At 55.1% G+C, this 18,741-nt stretch overlaps 1 protein-coding gene across 1 annotated transcript; it reads left to right on the top strand.

The window, feature by feature from the left end:
• The first annotated feature begins 3,007 nt into the window (after window positions 1-3,007).
• On the top strand, window positions 3,008-17,832 carry PDGFRB (platelet derived growth factor receptor beta). Its single transcript, XM_026063319.1, has 22 exons — window positions 3,008-3,056; window positions 4,199-4,495; window positions 4,938-5,204; window positions 5,419-5,546; window positions 5,897-6,071; window positions 6,707-6,899; window positions 7,117-7,232; window positions 7,763-7,889; window positions 8,340-8,551; window positions 9,417-9,511; window positions 9,804-9,936; window positions 10,630-10,734; window positions 10,866-10,976; window positions 11,517-11,670; window positions 12,795-12,961; window positions 13,246-13,364; window positions 14,103-14,225; window positions 15,697-15,808; window positions 16,119-16,218; window positions 16,338-16,443; window positions 16,951-17,189; window positions 17,682-17,832. Exons 1-22 carry the CDS (start codon window positions 3,008-3,010, stop codon window positions 17,830-17,832), a joined length of 3,279 nt encoding a protein of 1,092 aa, XP_025919104.1.
• Window positions 17,833-18,741: the final 909 nt, after the last annotated feature.

The following is an 18,741-nucleotide window of genomic DNA, read 5'->3' as shown; positions in this document are numbered from 1 at the left end:
GGTCGGTGCATGCCCCTGGGGAGCCTTCCTCCCCGCGGCGCTCAGCAGAGCCCCGGCACAGCCGGCGCACGTCCCCGGGGAGTGCACACGCCGGCAGAGCGCAGTCGCCTTGCCAGCGCGCGGGGCCGAGCACGGGGCCGCGGCAGCTGGCCAGCACCGTGGCCAAGCCTGCCCAGCCCGCGCCTCCGAGCCGGCTGACCTCCCGTCCCCTCTCCCAGCCAAATTCCTCTTTTAGAAAAATAAACAGTCCCGCTCTGGCGAAAGAGAAAACCTCCTTGCCCTGCCGGGCCCCGGCCAGTTTGCCCTCACATCATGGTGCTGGGGGGGCCTGGATTCGTGCTCGGGGACCAGAGAGGGGAGGAGAGGGGCCCCAGCGCGGGGATGGGGACCCAGGACGTTGCCTGGGCTGCTGCAAGGCGGGATACAGCCACAGGGCTTCACTGAAAGCCCYGGGCGGTGGCATTGCTAGATGCATCTTATCGCTCTTGCTGTGAAAAAAAGCTGAGATTGAGGAGGGGAAGAAGACTTGCTCTCAAGGCTGGCAGGGAAATGGGTGCCTTTGTGTCCCTGTGAAACGCCTGTGTGCACACAAGYGTGCAAGCACATGCGTCCCTGTGATGGGTAGAAAAAGGTTTGCCCTGCTTAGCCAGGCTCTGGGCAAGGGGCTCAGAAGGGGGCTGTGTAAGTGGGGAGCAATCCTGTCCCCTCCCCACGCCGGTCACGGTACAGCACGCGAGCCTGTYGGAGATGCCAGCGCGTCCTCCAGGATGGGCAGAGCCCTGCAGCTCCGAGCATGCCTCTCACCTGGGCCAGAGCAGACAGACAAGGGAGAGGTCACTGCTCTTCATGAGATGCTGCCACCCTCCCACTTTGCTCAGGAAGCATCTCCTGAAATGCCTTTCTGCAAAATCAGCAGTTTTATTAAAAYCAGCTATGAACACAGGAGAGGCAGCCAGAGGCGGCAGGCAGAGGGTGCAGGGCTCTCACCGCTCTCTGGAGCAATGTCCATGCTAGCCCAGCACCAAAATGCAGCACCTTGCCTGCAGCAAGGCTAACGGTGGCAGTCACAAAGCTGGACGGCTGGCTAAAAGCTGAGCACTAGCTTGGGAAGATGTTTGCTGCTGGAAGGCAGAGATTTGGGATGGGCCATCCAGCCTGACTTGTGCACACAGGCAGGGAGGGGTGAAAGGAGATGATCCCAGTTGTCCTTGCAGCCTTGGACATTGAATAATGGATGAATCACACACCTCTGCGAAGGAGAATTGGGAAACAAAGCTAATTATCCCGATGCCATTGTCTTGGGGGGCAGCGAGATTAGGTTGTCCATCCTTCTCCCCTCTCCTGCAGGCTGGAGGGCTTGGAGGGCAGGAACAGCAAGGTCGCGTCCATTTACAGCCTGAATTGCACTTCAGTCCTTTCATCCTACCCACCCCCAGCTCTCCTCCAGAAGTGCTCTCATCCCCTCTGGCAAATGCAGAAGGAGTCACAGAGGAGTTTTCTGGAGGGAGGGAAGGAGAGAGGGAAGCTGCTGAATAAGCTGGAGACCTGGAAGAGTTTGCTGGTAGATCAGACTTTCCTGAGCCAAAGCAAGAGAATAATAAAAACATCTGACAAGCGCACGTCATTTAAAAACCATTTCCTCCTAACATCAAGCAGACCCAGACACAACTCCAGGGCCAAGCGGCAACATGTTATTCAGCAAGAGACAGTACCTGGAGCCGGGTCACAGCCCCAGACACCGCTAGCCCAGGGGTCCTGGCGCTCAGAGGGCAGCACGGCGTGGGTGCAAGATGCCCCACGAGCTGGGAGACGGGAGGTGGCCCAGCTGCAGGGAGACAGCTCATCCCCAGATAGCAGCATGGCTGGGTCATGACGTTCAGATCCACGCGGAAACCTTCCCAAAGCCCAGGAGTGCTGAACCGCGTCTTTGGCTCTGCTGTCCCTGTTGCTTAACCCTCGGTGGCCGCCCGCCTCCCCGGCGCTTCGGCCTCAGGGGCCCTGCTCCCTCGCCCAGTGCTGTGGCAATTGCTCTTGTCCTATTTTCAGCCCAAATCTGGACGGGGAACTCTCCTCCCATTCGTTCCCAATCCTTGGGGAATGGCCCTCCATTTTCCCCAGCTTTGCCCTGGAAAGCCTTTTCCCCTCCCTCCTTCTTTCCTTAGCTTCTTTGTTTGGCTTTACGGAAATGCTCATCCCGGACGTGCAGGTGTGAGGAGGGGGGATACCTGTCACCCCATCACGTGGGGGACAGACCTCCGTGCTCATGGGAAATGCTGGCCTGGTCTCTTCAGGGCTGTCTGCACCAGGAAGGGTTGGAAGTGCTCTGTGGGAAAGATTTCTTGAGAAATTTTGCAAAAAAGAATGTTTAACTAAAAAGCCTTCTTAAATAGTCCCTTTAAATATATGCATTTTAAACCAAAATACAAGAAATCTTCAGGGGTTTTTTTTTGGGGGGGGGGTGTTGCTGGAAGAAGTAAAAAATGTGGGAGGAATAAGTGGGGGAGAATCCATTTTCTAGCAAGTTTTATCTCACTGGAGCCGAGGAAAAGCAAAGCTAGGGGAAGCAAGGCAAGGAGCGGAGCCGAGGGACAGCGAAAGGCAGGGCTCTGCGGCAGGGGGAGTGGCCTTTCCAGCAGAGATGAGCAATGCTTGACACAACTCCTGCAGCATCCAGCAAGATCCCTGTTTACCATCGGGAGATGCCTTAGAAACAGCTCCTTTGGCAGCCCCAGCACGAGGGAAAACCAGGGCAGCCCGCCAAGAGGGAAAGGCTGAGCGAAGGTCCCAGGGCACTGCGGTCTGGGCTGACCAGGCAGGCTGGAAAACTGGGAAGAAACGCGAGGTTTCCAGCCAGGAGGAGGGAGCTGCCCCAACGCCACGGCTGCAGAGCAGGGGGGTCGGGGCGAGGCCCTGCCCGGAGCGGCCGAGGGAGCATCTCTGCCGGCCACGCTGTGCTCACCCTGCTTTGCTCTTGGCAGGACTTGGCCGCTGTGCCGCGGACCCCACCATGCCGTGCCCCTGGCTGAAGGCAACCCTTGGGCTCCTCTTCCTCACCGGTGAGTGATGCAGCTGGGGAGGCGCGCGTGGGTTTGGACCCTGCATGGGGAACCTGGCCTGGGATGCTCACCCCGGCCAGGGTGATGGGGAGCAAATGGTGCTGGGAGGCACAGGCGTTACACAGCGCCTGCCAGGCACGTACGTGACAGACGGACACACAGTCACATCAGCTCTCCAAGGCGCACGCAAGCCCGACCGTCATGTTGCGYATACGGGATGCATCCGCCCCCTCTAATGACTTGGGTTCATCAGCCCACACTGACCCAATCCTGCCACAGGCGGGATGTGAAGTCCCAGCTGGTTTCATGCCAACACATGGCTGGGCAGAAGGAGGAGACCTTCATAGATGCGCTCAGCCCTTAACAGACACCAGCGAAGCTAATGAAACCAGAAGTTATGGACGCCCCCACGGCAGCGAGGCTTCGATCAGAGCCCACGCACCCCACAGCCCCCACCCCGAGGCGATGGGGCGCCTGGCTGTGCCTGCTCTGCTCACAGCAAGGCACAGTTTCCCCACYGCTCAGGTGTGCGGAGCCCTGGGCGCTGTGCCCAGCTGCCCTGCAGAGCTCATGCCCCTTCCCAGCCCCGCTGGGACCTCTGGGCAAAGGGTGCAGCAGGGAGGACGGCAGCTGCCCAGGAGGGACACGGGAAATCATTCAGGAAGACCTTGCCTGCTCTATTGCTTCCATAGGATTTCCTGCAAGGTTCTACTTCCATTCCTTTTTCATTTTCTTTTAAATTAACATTGTTTCTGGCTAGTCTATGTCACTTCTGAAACTGTCCCTATGGAAAGGCAGCCAGCAGAGCAGGGAATTGCATCATTTCCTCCCCCCCCCCATCTCCCGTCCCCTGCTCACTAAATACACTAATGGCCTTTCCAAACCTTTGAAGGTGCCTCTGAGATCTACATCTGCCTTTACAGAGATAGGCTCATTTTGAGTCAACAGTACTGCTCTCCATAATGGTATCTAGGGACCACCTAGACCAACTCATGGGACACAGAAAAGCCGAGGACATGAGCAAACATGTGGGGGATCCCCAGGTCACCCCTGCTTCCAGCCCTGTCCTCACCAAAAATTTCACTTGGGCCAGTGTAACAGTATCACATTCTCATCTTGCTCTTCCAAATTCCCTCTCCCAGGTCTGCTGGAGGTAACGTCTGGAAGCAGCAGGTTGCACATCGAACCCAGAGATGCTGAGATCGTCCTTAGCCTCCACAGCACCTTCTCCCTCGTGTGCTATGGGGATGGCATGCTGGTCTGGGAACGGGAAGGTCAGACTCTTGACGCCTCGCTGGAGCACAAGGATGGTGTCTTCGTCAGCAATCTCACCCTCAGGAATGTGACAGGCCGTCAAACGGGGGAGTATGTGTGTACCTACAGCCCTGACCAGGCTCCAGAGTCAACAGAGAGGAAGGCTGTTTACATCTACGTTCCGGGTATGGGACAGCACATCCTTGTCTCTGTATTTCTGTGGGGGTCTAGCAACCAGGAGAAAGAGGGTCCTGAATTACTGTTTGATCTCCAAGCACCTGGCCTCCCAAAATCCTTCCCCCCAGAGGAGAGAGCTCTCAAGCTATGTTTCTGGCTTTGACATGTCTCTAGTACGTTGGGTCACAGGAGAAGCCCGCATTTCATGTGTTGGACAAGTGATGGGGGAGGCAATGGTGCTAGCTGGTAGCTGGCCATGTCTCTCTCACTCTCCCATGAGTGGCTCTGTGTTGCTGTGATGAGGAGGAGCAGGCAAGGTAGGCATACAGCATACATACAGCAGCAGTCTGGAGACAACCCGATGTTGGACCAGGGCTGGGGGGGGCACAGAGCAGCCACAGCTCAGCCTCAGGTGGCTTACTGTAACCAGCATGACCCTCTCTCCCACAGATCCCTCCCTAGTCTTCCTCCCCACAGCCGCTGAAGAGCTCTTCATCTTCATCACGGGCTACACAGAGGCTGTCATCCCGTGCCGTGTGACCAACCCGCAGATGCAGGTAACCCTGTATGAGAAGAAGGTGGAGAACCCCATCCCAGCCGCTTACGACCCACAGCAGGGCTTCAAAGGCTTCTTTGAGGACAAGACCTACTTCTGCCAGACAATTGTGGATGACCAGGAGGTGGATTCAGACACCTTCTACGTCTACAGGATCCAGGGTGAGCTGCCTAGGGCCCTTGTCTTTGTACAGCCCTGAACAAAGAATTGGTCCCTGCGCCTAAGCAGGGACACTTGAGATAAAAGGCAAACCCAGACAAATGGGGAGATCAAATGGGCGCAGAGCCTGTGCTGATAAGCAGCTCTCCCAGTGCTCCTACTTTCTTGCTCTTCCCTTCCTTTGTTATTCATTCCTGTGTTTGACATCCTCCACAGTTTCCTCTGTGAATGTCTCCATCAGTGCGGTGCAGACCATGGTGAGGCAGGGAGAAAACATTACCCTGATGTGCACCGTGAGTGGCAATGAGCTGGTCAACTTCAACTGGGCTTATCCTCGCAAGAAGGTGAGTGCTCTGGCCTCATGGTCTCTGGGCAGCTCCAGCTTTTGCACAGATGTCCTGTGGCAACCACAGATCAGTATCATAGCAGTGCTCAAGAAGCATCATCCCATGACAGAAGCTGTGGGATGCTGCTGATGCTGCTGCCATGCAGGGAAGCTTCATTCACGGGGAGATCCTTGGACTAAAGCTATCTGTCTCAGTGGCCTCTGATCAGTGCATGTACACTGTCCCCATCCCATCCAGACTGGAATCTTCTACCCCCTTCTCCTCCCTCCCCATAAGCCTGGCTCTGTAGCTCTGATGGCAGAATGTGTCCGATTTCACAGAGCGTATCTCCTGTTCCCTTTGTGCAGGCTGGGAAGGCTGTGGAGCCAGTGACTGACTTCCTGCCTGGATCCACCCATGAAATCCGCTCCATCCTCATCATCCAGAATGCAGAGTTGGAAGACAGTGGGACCTACATCTGCAATGTCTCGGAGGGCTACCATGAGAAAACAGACCGGAAAGATATCACAGTCCGTGTGATTGGTGCGTTGCTGCCCACATACTCAAAGCCAGCACCCAGAGAAACCATGTGGGCATCCAGGCAGGCTCTGGGATGCCAGACTCTCTTCTCTCCGCACAGCCTCCAGCTCTCTTCCCTCCCCACCTCTGCCCTTAGTAAAGGAGGCAAAAAGCCAGTGCTCACCCCAGAGAGGCCTAATGTCATCCCTGCTCACTTCCAGGCTTCAAAAAAATCCCAAATCCCCCACCATGGCTTTATGGGCCCCTCTAGGACACCTCATGGTGTGGGTGAGGGCTCTTTTGCACTGTATAGGGCCAATGCACTGCCAGCCCAAACTTGTCACCTCGCTCATCTGTGGCTCTCTTCCCTTTGTGTAATTTGAGGGAAACTGTCCCATCTCTACAAGATGATAGCCTTTCCTTGCATGTTATCTCCCCCATGAGCTCCCCTGCTCCAAAGTACAACTCTGCACCCACTCTGCCCTTGGACACAGGCCTGAGACTTTGAAGGCTGGATCTGGAGCAAGCTGCCCCACCATTGCTTGGTGTTCAGGGTGTTTTGTTCCAGATGCATGTTTATCCTGCCCTGTGCCAGGCAGAGGGGTAGAGAGGGAGTCATGTCTCTCTCTGAAGCCCTTACTCCTCCTGCACCCTCTCAGAGCGCGGCTTTGTGCGCTTCCACACTCGCCTGGCCAGCACGGAGTATGCCGAGGTCCATAAGAGCTGCGTCATCCAGGTGGAGGTGGAGGCCTACCCACCACCGAGCATCATGTGGCTGAAGAACAACAAGACATTGACCATGGAGAGCAACAGCGAGTTCACCATCTCCAGCAGGAACCTCTCAGAAACCAGGTGAAAGCCCATCTCCCCTCATCAGCGTGCAGAGAGTGGACAGGTCATGAGGCAAGCTGGAAAGAGCCAGTTGGACATGGGGTAGCCATTGAACACTGGCCTTTTAGCAAATGGATTTTGTGCATGCCACAGTTGGGTGGGAGCTGGTCCCCTCTGAGTGCTGTTGGCCCCCAGGTATCTCCCTGTGCTCATCACCCCAGGACTGTGTCTCTTCCAGGTACCAAACAGCTCTAGTCCTGGTGCGGGTGAAGCAGGAAGAAGGAGGATTTTACACCATCCGGGCTTCCAATGACGACGATGTGCAGGAGCTGTCCTTCCATCTGCAGATAAATGGTGAGGATGTGCATGCAGAGACCAGACCAAGGAGTAAGGGGGCATTCCTAGGGGGTGGCTCTGTCCTTCAGTGCAGGACTTTGGGCTGAAGTCCTTGCTCCTGGGACTACAGCCCCAGAGTGGTTTTGGTCAATAAAGCAAGAAACACACTCACTTGAAATATCTTGCACTTGCTTTAAGAGCAAGGGGCAGGGAGGCAGTGCAGACACCAGTGGCTAGGTTTTTGCACCCTGTGCCAATGCAGTAGGCGCAGAGAGGGGTGGACAGCTCTCCTGATGTCCCCTCTGTGCTCCCCTCTGCTCCCCAAGGAAGTTAGACAGGGGCTGTTGCTCTCCCACCACCATCCCCCCCCCCCCAACTTTTCTCTTTTTGTTGTTAGATTTCAAAAATGAAACATGATTGAGGTTATGGGTCCTCACTCACTGTCCTTTCACCCCTGGGCCATGTTGGGGGTGCAGAGGAATCATGTACCCCTTCCATCCTGCAGGCAAAGTGGAGGATTGATTCTCACCAGTGTCTCTTGGTTTCAGTGCCAGCCAAAGTGGTGGATCTCAAGGAAAACAGCAGTGCCAGCAGTGGGGAGCAGACTGTAACGTGCTCTGCTGAAGGGATGCCGCAGCCAGAGATCAGCTGGTCCACCTGCAGTGACATGAAATGGTAAGCAGAGAGATGGAGCCCATGGGAGCAGAAAGGTTCCCACATCTGTTTTAACAGCAGACTGTTATTTTATTATATTCTGCTGGCCATGCATTGTTCGCAGCCATGTCACCCCTGCCCTCTGATGAGCAGGGCTTGGGGCTCTGCTGCAGTAGCAGACTTAGGCCCTTTGTACTATTAGTCTGTGCCTGCAAGGAAAAAAGCTGGAAAATTAATTTAAAAATGACACATGCTATGTACTGGGCCCAGGAGACACCTAGTAGCTCACAGGGATCTGGACCTATGCCCTGCAGCTCCCCAGCAAATGGTGCAAGAAGGCCAAACAGGAGAAAGGGAAGTTAGAGAATGGTGTTTTAGAGCAAGGAGATCTCCTCCACACACCCAGGCATCCTGTGGTGGCATGAAGGTCTGACTGCCTCTTACATTGCTGTATCTTTCCCACTGGGGCAGGTGCAGCACCAAGGGGCAGCCCACCCGGCTGCTGGGGAATGACTCCGCAGAGATCGGCCTGCAGACCAACGCCACATACCACGCAGAGCTGCAGGTGTACCGCGTGAACAGCACCCTGCAGCTCCATAGGGTGGACGAGCCCCTGCTGCTGAGATGCACCGTGCAAAACTTCCTGGGCACGAACTCCCAGGACATCACACTGGTCCCACACAGTGAGCACTGCGGGAAGTGTTTGAGCCAGTAGTGGGGGAGCTAGACTTTCCTCTCCATGCCTCCAGTCTGGAGATGCTGGGAGATAGGACTGTCCTCTGATGGCTGCAGTCCTCCAAGGCAGGAAGTCTGCATATTTATGCCCAAAGCAGAGCCTCCTTTGGGTCAAGTAGGAAAGCCTGCTCCAGGAGGAGCCTGGAGCCCTCCTGTCCACTGGCCGTGAACATCGCAGCTGAGCGGGGACATCCCTTAAGGGAGGCAAGAGGAGAGTGCCAGAGCAGGTCCCCAGTGGCTTGTTATTAGCCTGCAGGTCACTAGATGGTGCCAYAGACCTGAACAACCATGGGCTAAACCTCCCAAATATGAGAGAATGCTCTGAGCTGGGGGCTGGAGTTACCAGCTCTTGCCCTGGACACACCAGCCCCCCAGCTCTTTACACCCTCCTGCAGTCAAACCTCTCCCAAGGTTGCAGAGAGTCCTTCAGTGGGCTGTAGCAACCCATCACCCCATTCTCCCCAGGGTGCTGGCACCGCTAGTGCCGGACAGGTCTGCCAGGGAGGAGAGGAGAGGAGAGGGACTTCCCCCAGTAAGACCTTGTCCCAACCAGAGGAGAGCCAAGGTTTGGTGTCTGCATCCATTTTAAGGCTCCATGACATACCATCAGCCCATTGTGGTCCCTGTCCCCTCCCCCTGCCCCAAATAGATGTCTGTGGGKGATGCTTGTAGCAGAAGGGGGACAGTAACTAGAGCAGGGAAGGGGAAAGGTGCATAGAGTACTCTGTGCTCATGTCCCCTCCTTTGCCCAGGGTGCCCAGGTCTCACAGGGACAGAGGAGTCTGACTGCTGTCTCTGTGGTTATCATTGTAGCCTTGCCGTTTAAAGTGGTCATCATCTCCGTCATCCTGGCCTTGCTGGTCCTTACCGTCATCTCCTTGGTCATCCTCATTGTCCTGTGGCAGAAGGTAAGGAGGGAGCATGCTCCCAGGCTGCCGTGGTRGTGCCCCCATGTCAGGTGGTGGAGAAGAGGGAAGCTGAGAGCTCCCTGCTGCCACAGCCCCAATGCTGTCCCACCTGAGCTGGGAACCATGTGCCTCCACGGGCCTCCGCATCCCCAGACATCTGTAGGCCAGATGGGGTGGGAGGCAATGGCTGCAGGGACCACAGACTGCCTGACAAAGCCCATCCACACACCCCATGCCCTCCCTGACCCCCCAGCCTCTCAAGCCTCTCTTGCCCCTTTGCTCCCCTCTCCAGAAACCACGTTACGAAATCCGCTGGAAGGTGATCGAGTCAGTCAGCTCCGATGGGCATGAGTACATCTACGTGGATCCCATGCAGCTCCCTTATGACTCCAGCTGGGAGGTGCCCAGGGACAAGTTGGTGTTAGGTAAAGGCTCTGTGGGTCCAACCTGACAGACTCGTCGGGTTTTGGCTGTCTGGGGAGGACATGGCCAGTCTCCCAGTCTGGGGCACTGCATTGCTGGCATGGCAAAGTCAAGAGACAAGCACAGAGCCCTGGGGGAGATGCTGCCCTAGTGTGGGAACATGGGCAGGGTGAGATGCTGCAGCATGGGAAGAGGGACTGGACCTGGGGCTGAAGAAAGGGRTATTTAGGCCTTTTTGAGTTTGTGATGTCTCAGTGTTAGATCCCACACACTGGAAAGGTGCAAAGGAGAGTAACCCAGGGAGATACTGGAGATAGGATGGGGCCCTTTCCTGTGACAGCCCTGGGGCAGAGGGGCTGTCGGGGGCCACTGTGGAAAGCTGGCTGCTCCCTTTGGCATGAGTAACTGACTTTCTCATGGCTATTCTTCCCTGTGACTGGCAGCTCCTTCCCTTCACAGCCAGCTAGCAACCAGCCCCAACCTCAAACATCATAGCTCACCACTGCCATCATTCCCACCAGGACAGCTGCAGCAAGATTGGTGTTGCTTTAGACAAGGGACATGGCTTTTCCAAGCTCCTCGCCTCACCTCACCTCGCCTCTCCTCTCCTCTCCTCTCCTCTCCTCTCCTCTCTAATGCAGCCTATCCATGCAGGGGGTCATCACCACCTTTGTCTCATTGCTGTTTCTCTGCAGGACGCACTCTTGGCTCCGGTGCCTTTGGACGTGTGGTGGAGGCAACAGCCCATGGCTTGAGCCATTCACAGTCCACCATGAAAGTGGCAGTCAAAATGCTCAAGTGTGAGTCCCCTCCAGCATCCCTCACCCCCATCCCTCCATCCAAATGCCACAAGGCCGTCTGGTCCCGGTGTGCTCCCCTCCTCATCCTGCTGGGAAGCCTTGCCTCCACTCACACCAAGTCTCCCCAACAGCCACYGCCAGAAGCAGTGAGAAGCAGGCCCTCATGTCCGAGCTGAAGATCATGAGCCACCTGGGACCTCACCTGAACATTGTCAACTTGCTGGGYGCCTGCACCAAAGGAGGTAGCTGTGCCCCACTCACACAGGGCCCTGTTTGGCTCAGGGTGCCCCGTCTCCTCTCCCTGCTGCCCCAGTCTGTGCTGCAGGGAAGAATTGTACTCAAATAGAATAATTTCTGGTTTCTGTTTCAAAATGACTTGCTGTTGCCTTAGGAAAGCCAAGTGGGGCTCCAAAAACTGTTCCTTCCAGCCTGCTTGCAGCTGAGAATGCATTTTTCAATTAACCCCCACCTCCCTCCCCAGCCACAAATTTCAAACTCCAAAAATGTTTGCTGCCAAGAGTGGCTTTTCCCTGTGACCCTAGCCAGGAACGTGTCCTATGAGCTGGTAACATCCCTGGGGCAGGAAACATGTTTTACGGTTCGAGGCTCCCCTGGGAGTGCCAGGCCCCATATGCACATCTCAGCCCCCATAAGCTTCTCTCACCTTTCTCAGACCCCGTAGAGGTGGTCTGCAAACCCCTAGGCCATGCAGGACGAAACTCGCTGCCCCGGGGAGCAAGCAGGAGAAAAGCAGGGCTGACACAGGTACTTTCTCACACCAGGGCCCATCTATATCATCACCGAATACTGCCGCTATGGGGACCTGGTGGACTACCTGCACCACAACAAACACACCTTCCTGCAGTCCTACAGTGAGAAAGCCCGGCGAGAGGCAGAGATGTACGGGAACACCACTAAGGAGGACCATGTGCAGAGGTGCCTAAAAAGCAGCACTCTCTTTCTCCCTGGTGCCAACCCCATCTTTGTCCCCACCAGAGGGAAGTTGGTACTCTGGATACCAGACCAGTAAAATAAGCTCTTCCCCTACACTGGAACACATTTGTCCACTCTATTACCTTGTGAGAACGCTCCCTGTGCCAGTCAGCCACCTCCAGACTGCTCCTGGCAGACAGTTAGAAGAGGTAATCTGTGTGTCCGGGAGGCTGTTTGCTAGCGTACATGCTGGCTGCTCCGTGCCAGTTGGGAATATTCCCTGGCATCGTTAACTTAACTAGCATAACCATAGCTACACATCTAGTACAGAGAGGAAAGGTTTCTCAGCATGTCTTAGGCCTTGGAGACCTCAGTTCTGCATTTTCAGGGCAGGTCTTGTTGCTACCATGCCTAAGGGAGAAGTGCTAGGAGGAGTGTAGTTGCACAAGGCTTTTAAGAGCAGAAAAATGGTCCTTCATCTGGTCACTGGCCATAAGGGGTGCAGGAGTGTCAGTGCAGTTGTTGCTTGTTCAAGGGAGAGATGCTCAGTGGGGGTGGACATACAAGCCCTGTTGACCTAAACTAGGGAGGTTTAAATGCGGACTGAGCAATGTGGGCATGCTCACTCCATTCAGCCTTCTTAGGGCTGGCCCCAGCCAGGGCGGGACTGTACACAGCTGACATGGAGGGCTTTGCATGCCTGCTCCAGCGTGGCTCTCGCACTGTCTCCACCTCACAGGTGCCCATGGAGCTGCCTGGCCCTGGCTCACCTTCCCACACTCCCCTGGCACCAAGCTCAAGTGCTGAGCTAAGCCTGTGCTCTGCCAGGCCAGGAGGGCACAAAAAGCTGAAGCCTGCAGCCAAGAACACCTGGAGACCCTCAGGGGAATATGGCACGGCTATTTAAAGCTAGCGCTGAGGCCAAACACCAGAGCTGTTTGGTGGTGGAAGGTCTTCAGTGCCATTTGCATATCTCTGTGTGCATGATGCAGGGCTTCATCCCTTGCTGGGACATTTTAGTGCCAGGGCTGAAGGTTCAGAAACTGTAGTTTCTCAAATTGTTTTCCCGTTCCCTGCATCTCCTCTGCTCCTCCAGGCCTGAACAGCTTCTTTGCTTCCCCCCATAGTCACCTCTCCTTGTCTGTTGAGAGCGATGGCGGCTACATGGACATGAGTAAGGATGACTCCCTGGATTACGTGCCCATGTCTGATATGAAGGGTGAAGTCAAATATGCTGACATCGAGTCCTCCAATTACGGCACCCCATATGAGCTGGACAGCTATTCCCCATCAGGTAACAGCTCAGCCACAGTGGGAGGGAGAAGAGCTTGTACTTGGGGCACTGGATGCTCTTGCCTGAAGAGCTGGGTGGTGCACATTACAAAGGTCACCTTTGGGGCTATTCCAGCAATGGTGACAGACGTCCTTGTGCTGGGAGCCCCCAGCTTTGCCTCTTTGTCCATGGAGCCTGAGCAACCCCTGACGGGCTGGGTCCTTCCAGCGCAGACTCCAGTGCGAGTCCAGAGGTGTGCCAAGTAACACCAGTGTGAGTCTCTGCTTGCCCTTCCCTCCCTCCAGCTCCTGAAAGAACAGACCGGGTGACACTGATAAACGAGTCTCCGCTTCTCAGCTACATGGACTTGGTCGGGTTTAGCTTCCAGGTGGCCAACGGGATGGAGTTCCTGGCTTCCAAAAACGTAAGTATGTAGACCAGTCCATGGTGTCTGCAGCGGCAGAAGCAAGAAATGCTCCACCGTGTCCTGTGGTCGGCTTCAGCTCACTGTCCCTCTGTCCATGCCAACCTCCTCGAGGGAGAAGTGGCTGTGCAATTGAAGAGCTGCTGACCACTTCTCTTTGCAAACACAGCCCTGGGGATCAGCGTGACTGTATTTGCACATGACAGCTAGCTCTGGCTTAGATCAAGCTTCAGACCTCAAATTCCCTGACTCTGAGCTCCTCCCAAGCCACTTGCAGCACAGTTGTGGTACTATATCATCTCCTTTTACCAGGATGACTGCCTCCAAACAGTGATACTGTCTTTGTGCTAAAGTACAAGGTACTCCGCAGCAGGTCGGGCTGTCCAAACAGAGATGTCTCCTTTGCACCAGCCCACGGCTCTCCTTGCACAGTCAGCACCCGACAATCCCCTCTCCACTGGGTTATTCAAATTGCCCTCAGGAGATTTGGATGGCTGTTGCTGTCACAGGGGGAAGCAGCCCAAGGTAGCAGTGAAAACAAGGTAGCACTGCTAGTGACTGTGAGACATGGTTGTCCCTGGAGGCCATGGAGGTACCTCCAGTGATGTGAGGTGAATCCTGTCCTTGCGGTCCCAGGATGGGGCTAGCACTGGAGTTGGGCTGCTTCCCCAGGATTCTGTGGGTGCCCCTCCGTGTTCCTGCCCCTTGCAGTGACCATAGCCTTCCTCCCCCCTGCAGTGTGTGCATCGTGACCTGGCTGCAAGGAATGTCCTCATCTGCGAGGGGAAGCTGGTGAAGATCTGCGACTTTGGCCTGGCRAGGGACATCATGAGGGATTCAAACTACATCTCCAAAGGCAGCGTGAGTGCCGCAAGCCATGCAAGCCCCTTTCCCCTGCCTGCTCTCGGCCTGGCACCCRCTATGCTCTCACCCTGTGAGCAGCCTGTCCATCATTGTGCCTGGGGTGGTGGCAGGGCAGGACTCCCAGGTAAGGGTGTCAAAGGCCAACTGTCCTGCACCTGATGTGCTCTGTATGCCATGGAGTCACAGAATCACATGCCCATACCTCTGGGCTCTTACAGAAGAACCTGGATAGCTGTAGCAAAACTAGGGACCGTGAGAGACCACCACACAGCCTGTCCTCAGGAGCAGGCCTGCATCCCTTCTCTGCACAGTGCTGTGTCCGGTCCTGAGCTGCAGGCAGGAGGAGTGTAGGGTTAGGCTGCTTGACAGTGGTGCAGTGAGTCACTGGACACTCTGGGAAGAGGTTCACAGACTTCTGTTCTAACCACTAGACCGCAGGGAAAGAGGAAGTGTTTTCCTGTGAGCAGCTACTTTCCAGAAAGACGTCTCCAATCTTTCGAGGCAGAAGAGGATGAGGGTGTAAATCAGCATCCCCCAGAGCCTCCCCTGTGCCTTCAACAACAGTGTGTCCACCCCAGCCCTGGGGCATTAGGGAATGGGCAGTCTTGAGAAAAGAAAGYCATGTAATTGGCCCCATTTGGCAGACAGGGAAATTGAGGCTGGGGGAGCTGAGAGCCAGGACCCTCGAACCCCAATCTGTAGCCACTCAATGAACTGCTCAGCCTCCTTCCATCTGCTCCCACTCATATGGGTTGGCAGCCAGGTACTCAGTGTCCAGGGAGGGTGCAAGGCCCTTCCCTGTCCCTGTTCCCGCAGAGGGGCTGGGGTTTCCGATCCAGCTTTGGCACAGCTTCTTTTCCTTCCAAAACAGGAAACGAAACTGGGCCCCTTTGCAATCCTTCCTGGGGATTATTTTGGTATTCATTGTGCAAGCAAATCCCTTCCCAGCCCAGGAAAAGCACAGCCAGCGCTGCACACAAGCTGATCAAGTGAGGCTTCTTTTATGCATCACTCTGAATGGATAAGAGCAGGACAAAGGAACATGGATGTGTCCTGGATGTGTTCTTCAGCCCATCTCCTCCTAGCCCCATAGCCCTCTACAGCCTGGTGTCAGGTTTGCAAAGTGCAGACAGGCCTGGAGTCCCTGCCAGAGTGCCACGGTCATGCACAAGTCAGCACAGACTGCCCAAGAGTTAGGAAAAACAGATACACACCATGACAGCTCATCACGGCAGACAGGCTGCTGGCTGTCATGGAAATGGATGTAGCATGCCCTCTCTTCCCTCCTGCCTGCTGGATTCACCCTGTGCTAGGAAAGAGGAAACTGGTTCCCCCATGGAATGGCTGACAGCGACTGTGCTGAGCTGATGGGCAGCTCTGAGGGTGTCTCCTTCACTTGTAAGCTGTGTTGATACAGAAGTGCCATAATTGCAGCTGACTCTCTTCTTGTTCCATCTTTCCCTTTTAGACATTCTTGCCCCTTAAGTGGATGGCCCCAGAGAGCATCTTCAACAACCTCTACACCTCTCTGAGTGATGTGTGGTCCTTTGGGATTCTCCTCTGGGAAATATTCACTCTGGGTGAGTGCCCTGGAGATCATGTTGGTGTCCTTAGGTCTGGTAGCACATTAGCAGAGCACCTACACATCCCCAGGATACCTTCCCAAACCAAGAAAGTACAAGTCCATTTCTTATCCCCATTCCCAACCCTACTAACATCAGAGTAGCACTTTATGCCATGTTTCCTTCTTTCCCATGCTAACGTCGCCATTTGGAAGTGAAATGAAACAGAAAAGGTAAACAAGAACAGGAAACATTGGTGTAATATGCCTGATGGCATGAAGGTGTCAGTCTCCATCAGCCTCATTCGCTGCTCTCCCTTTACACCCAGGAGGGACTCCATACCCCGAACTGCCTATGAATGAACAGTTTTACAATGCCATCAAACGTGGCTATCGGATGTCCAAACCCACCCATGCCTCTGATGAAATGTAAGTGCTGTCCATATATATTTTCCCTGGGCCCACCCTGCACTAACTACAGGAGCATTTCTGCCTCTGTTTTCCCCACCTGCTAACTCACCAGCATGCCCTCTGTTCCCTCTGATTAGCTACGATATCATGCAGAAGTGCTGGGAGGAGAAGTTTGAGATAAGACCATCCTTCTCACAGCTGGTGGTGCTTATGGGAAACCTCTTGGTGGATTGCTACAGAAAGGTATGTTCAAAGGACCCTGCATTGGAGGGACAGAGGAGGGTCAGTGCTCTGGAGAGGATGCTGCCATGGTTAGAGCTCTTAATTAGGGCTTGGAAGACCAGTGATTAGTCCCTGCTATGCCAGAGGATTTTGCTGTGACCTGGCCTGAATTAGTCTGAACAGCCAGTGAAGGTGGTTAGAGCGTCCTAGGGGCATTGCTGAGACAATTGACATTGCCAGACTATTGCTGACGTCTCAACAACTGGGGACATCAAAACTGGCAGGTCCATTGAATTGAAAACCTGCCTCTGACTACTTGATATTTTGGAGCTGTGGGGTCATTCCCCTAATCACCCACTTAGGAAACATTCATGGTCTGTCTGTAGCAGAGTCAGGGTAGCTGAACCCAGCTAGAAGGTGCCTGCCCCTTTAGAAGAAGCCTAGCAGGCAGGGAAAGCCAACACAACACCAGTTTTCACTGCTCACAAGAACTTCCTGTTTCTTTGGTAACCTGCCCTGCGGGAGCAGAGGTACCAGCAGGTGGATGAAGAGTTCATGAAGAGCGACCACCCCGCTGTTGTCCGCACAAGACCCACGATCCCTGGACTGAACAATGCCAGGCCTGCTCCCAGCTCCCCTACCAGCAGCATCCTCTACACGGCTGTGCACCAGAACGGGGGCGAGAACGACTATATCATCCCCCTTCCTGACCCCAAGCCTGAGGGAATCTGTGACCTCCCTCAGGAGGCCTCCGTCAGCCGGGCCAGGTAGAAAAGTCACTCCTGAATGCACACCCTTCTCCTGGCTGCCCAAACCTGAAAATGGGGGCCTCAAGAGCAAGTGGGGAGGCTCTGCACAGGGATGAGCCAGGGTGGGTTTAACAGGAGGGATGGAGGGCAGGGTCACCCCCATCTGAGGCACTGGGACCTTGCACAAGCCCCCGGGGATGGAGATGAACCACAGGAGGTGGGAAGCGAGCTAAGACAGGGTGTCATGTTACATCCCAGGACATCATCCTGCACAGATGGGGACAAGAGACCCCACTCATGAGGAGGAGGGCACACTGGGGAGCACAACCCACAGAGCACAAATGGTTGTAAGTTGTGTGTGAGGGCTGAATAGACCCAAGCGATTTTGTCTGTCCCCCCGTGGAAAGCTACTCAGATAGACCAAGGCATTTCTCACCCATTGGGAATCCTCTCCTACCAGGAAACTTGGGACAGGACACTTATTTCTCTCTCCCCCTTGTCCCCTTTCAGCTCTATGCTGAACGAGGTGAACACGTCGTCTACAATATCCTGTGACAGTCCCTTGGGCCCTCAGCAGGACGAGGAGCAGGAATCGGACCCGCGGCTGGGCTGCCAGGAGCCAAACATGGGGCACCACGAGGTGGAGGAGAGTTTCCTGTAGTCAGAGCTGGGCTGACTGTGTCTCCCCACAGTGAGGCCAGCTGAGGGGCTGAACCAGACATCACAGAGAGCCAAGCTTTGCACTTGCTCGTAGGGACATCCCCACCTGTCCCAGCATTTCTCCCTCCCTCCCATCTCCCAGGGTCAGGTGGGAAATTAGAGACTTTTCCCCCATTGCCATCCCCTTCCCCTGTTACAAAGAGGTGGCTCAGTGCCAGCAACCCTCTATATCACTGCCACATCCTCCCCAGTGTTCAAACCACTGCTGGAGGGAGACATCTCACAGACCAACATCTTCTATTCAAGTAGAAGCCACAGGCCAGATCTCCACATGAGAGGCTGCTTTCTACCTTGCTAATATGCTCCTCCAACCTCTTCCCTCTCCACGCTCTTTACATGGCAATGAGTTTGAGCTCCTCTGCACCAGCACTTCTCTGATGGTCTCAGCACCAGCCATACTGTGGCACAGGTTCTGTGAAACGCCACCAGGACAGATGATTTCCTTGGAGCCCATCACCGGGGTGTAGAGAAGCCGTAACACCCAACTCCAGTTGCTGGAGATCAAGAGCACATTGGGTGGATTCTTCTTCAAGCACAGCCAAGGCCTGGAGAGACCAGACAGTGTCTCAGAGATATCAGATCACCTTTCTTGACAGCTCCTCTACGGTGGATAGTGCATCAGAGGCACTACAGGTACCATGGCTCTGGGCCACAGCTCTGCACCCACCTGGAGGGCCTGTCACACCCTGAACCCCTTTCTGCCCAGCACGGCACCTAGGGGTCCCAAGGGCATGCCAGGAACAGGAAATGCTCTGACAATGACTTTGTTGCAGTAGCAAACAGGGCAATCCAGTGTTGCTGTTGCCTGTGTGGACACCAAGCTAAATAGCCTCTTTTGAAGATTTAAAGA

The sequence above is a fragment of the Apteryx rowi genome, unplaced genomic scaffold, assembly GCF_003343035.1.
Source record: "Apteryx rowi isolate R43461 unplaced genomic scaffold, aptRow1 scaffold_2, whole genome shotgun sequence".
In the NCBI taxonomy this organism is placed as follows: domain Eukaryota; kingdom Metazoa; phylum Chordata; class Aves; order Apterygiformes; family Apterygidae; genus Apteryx; species Apteryx rowi.
This window is presented reverse-complemented; position numbering and strand designations above follow the sequence as displayed.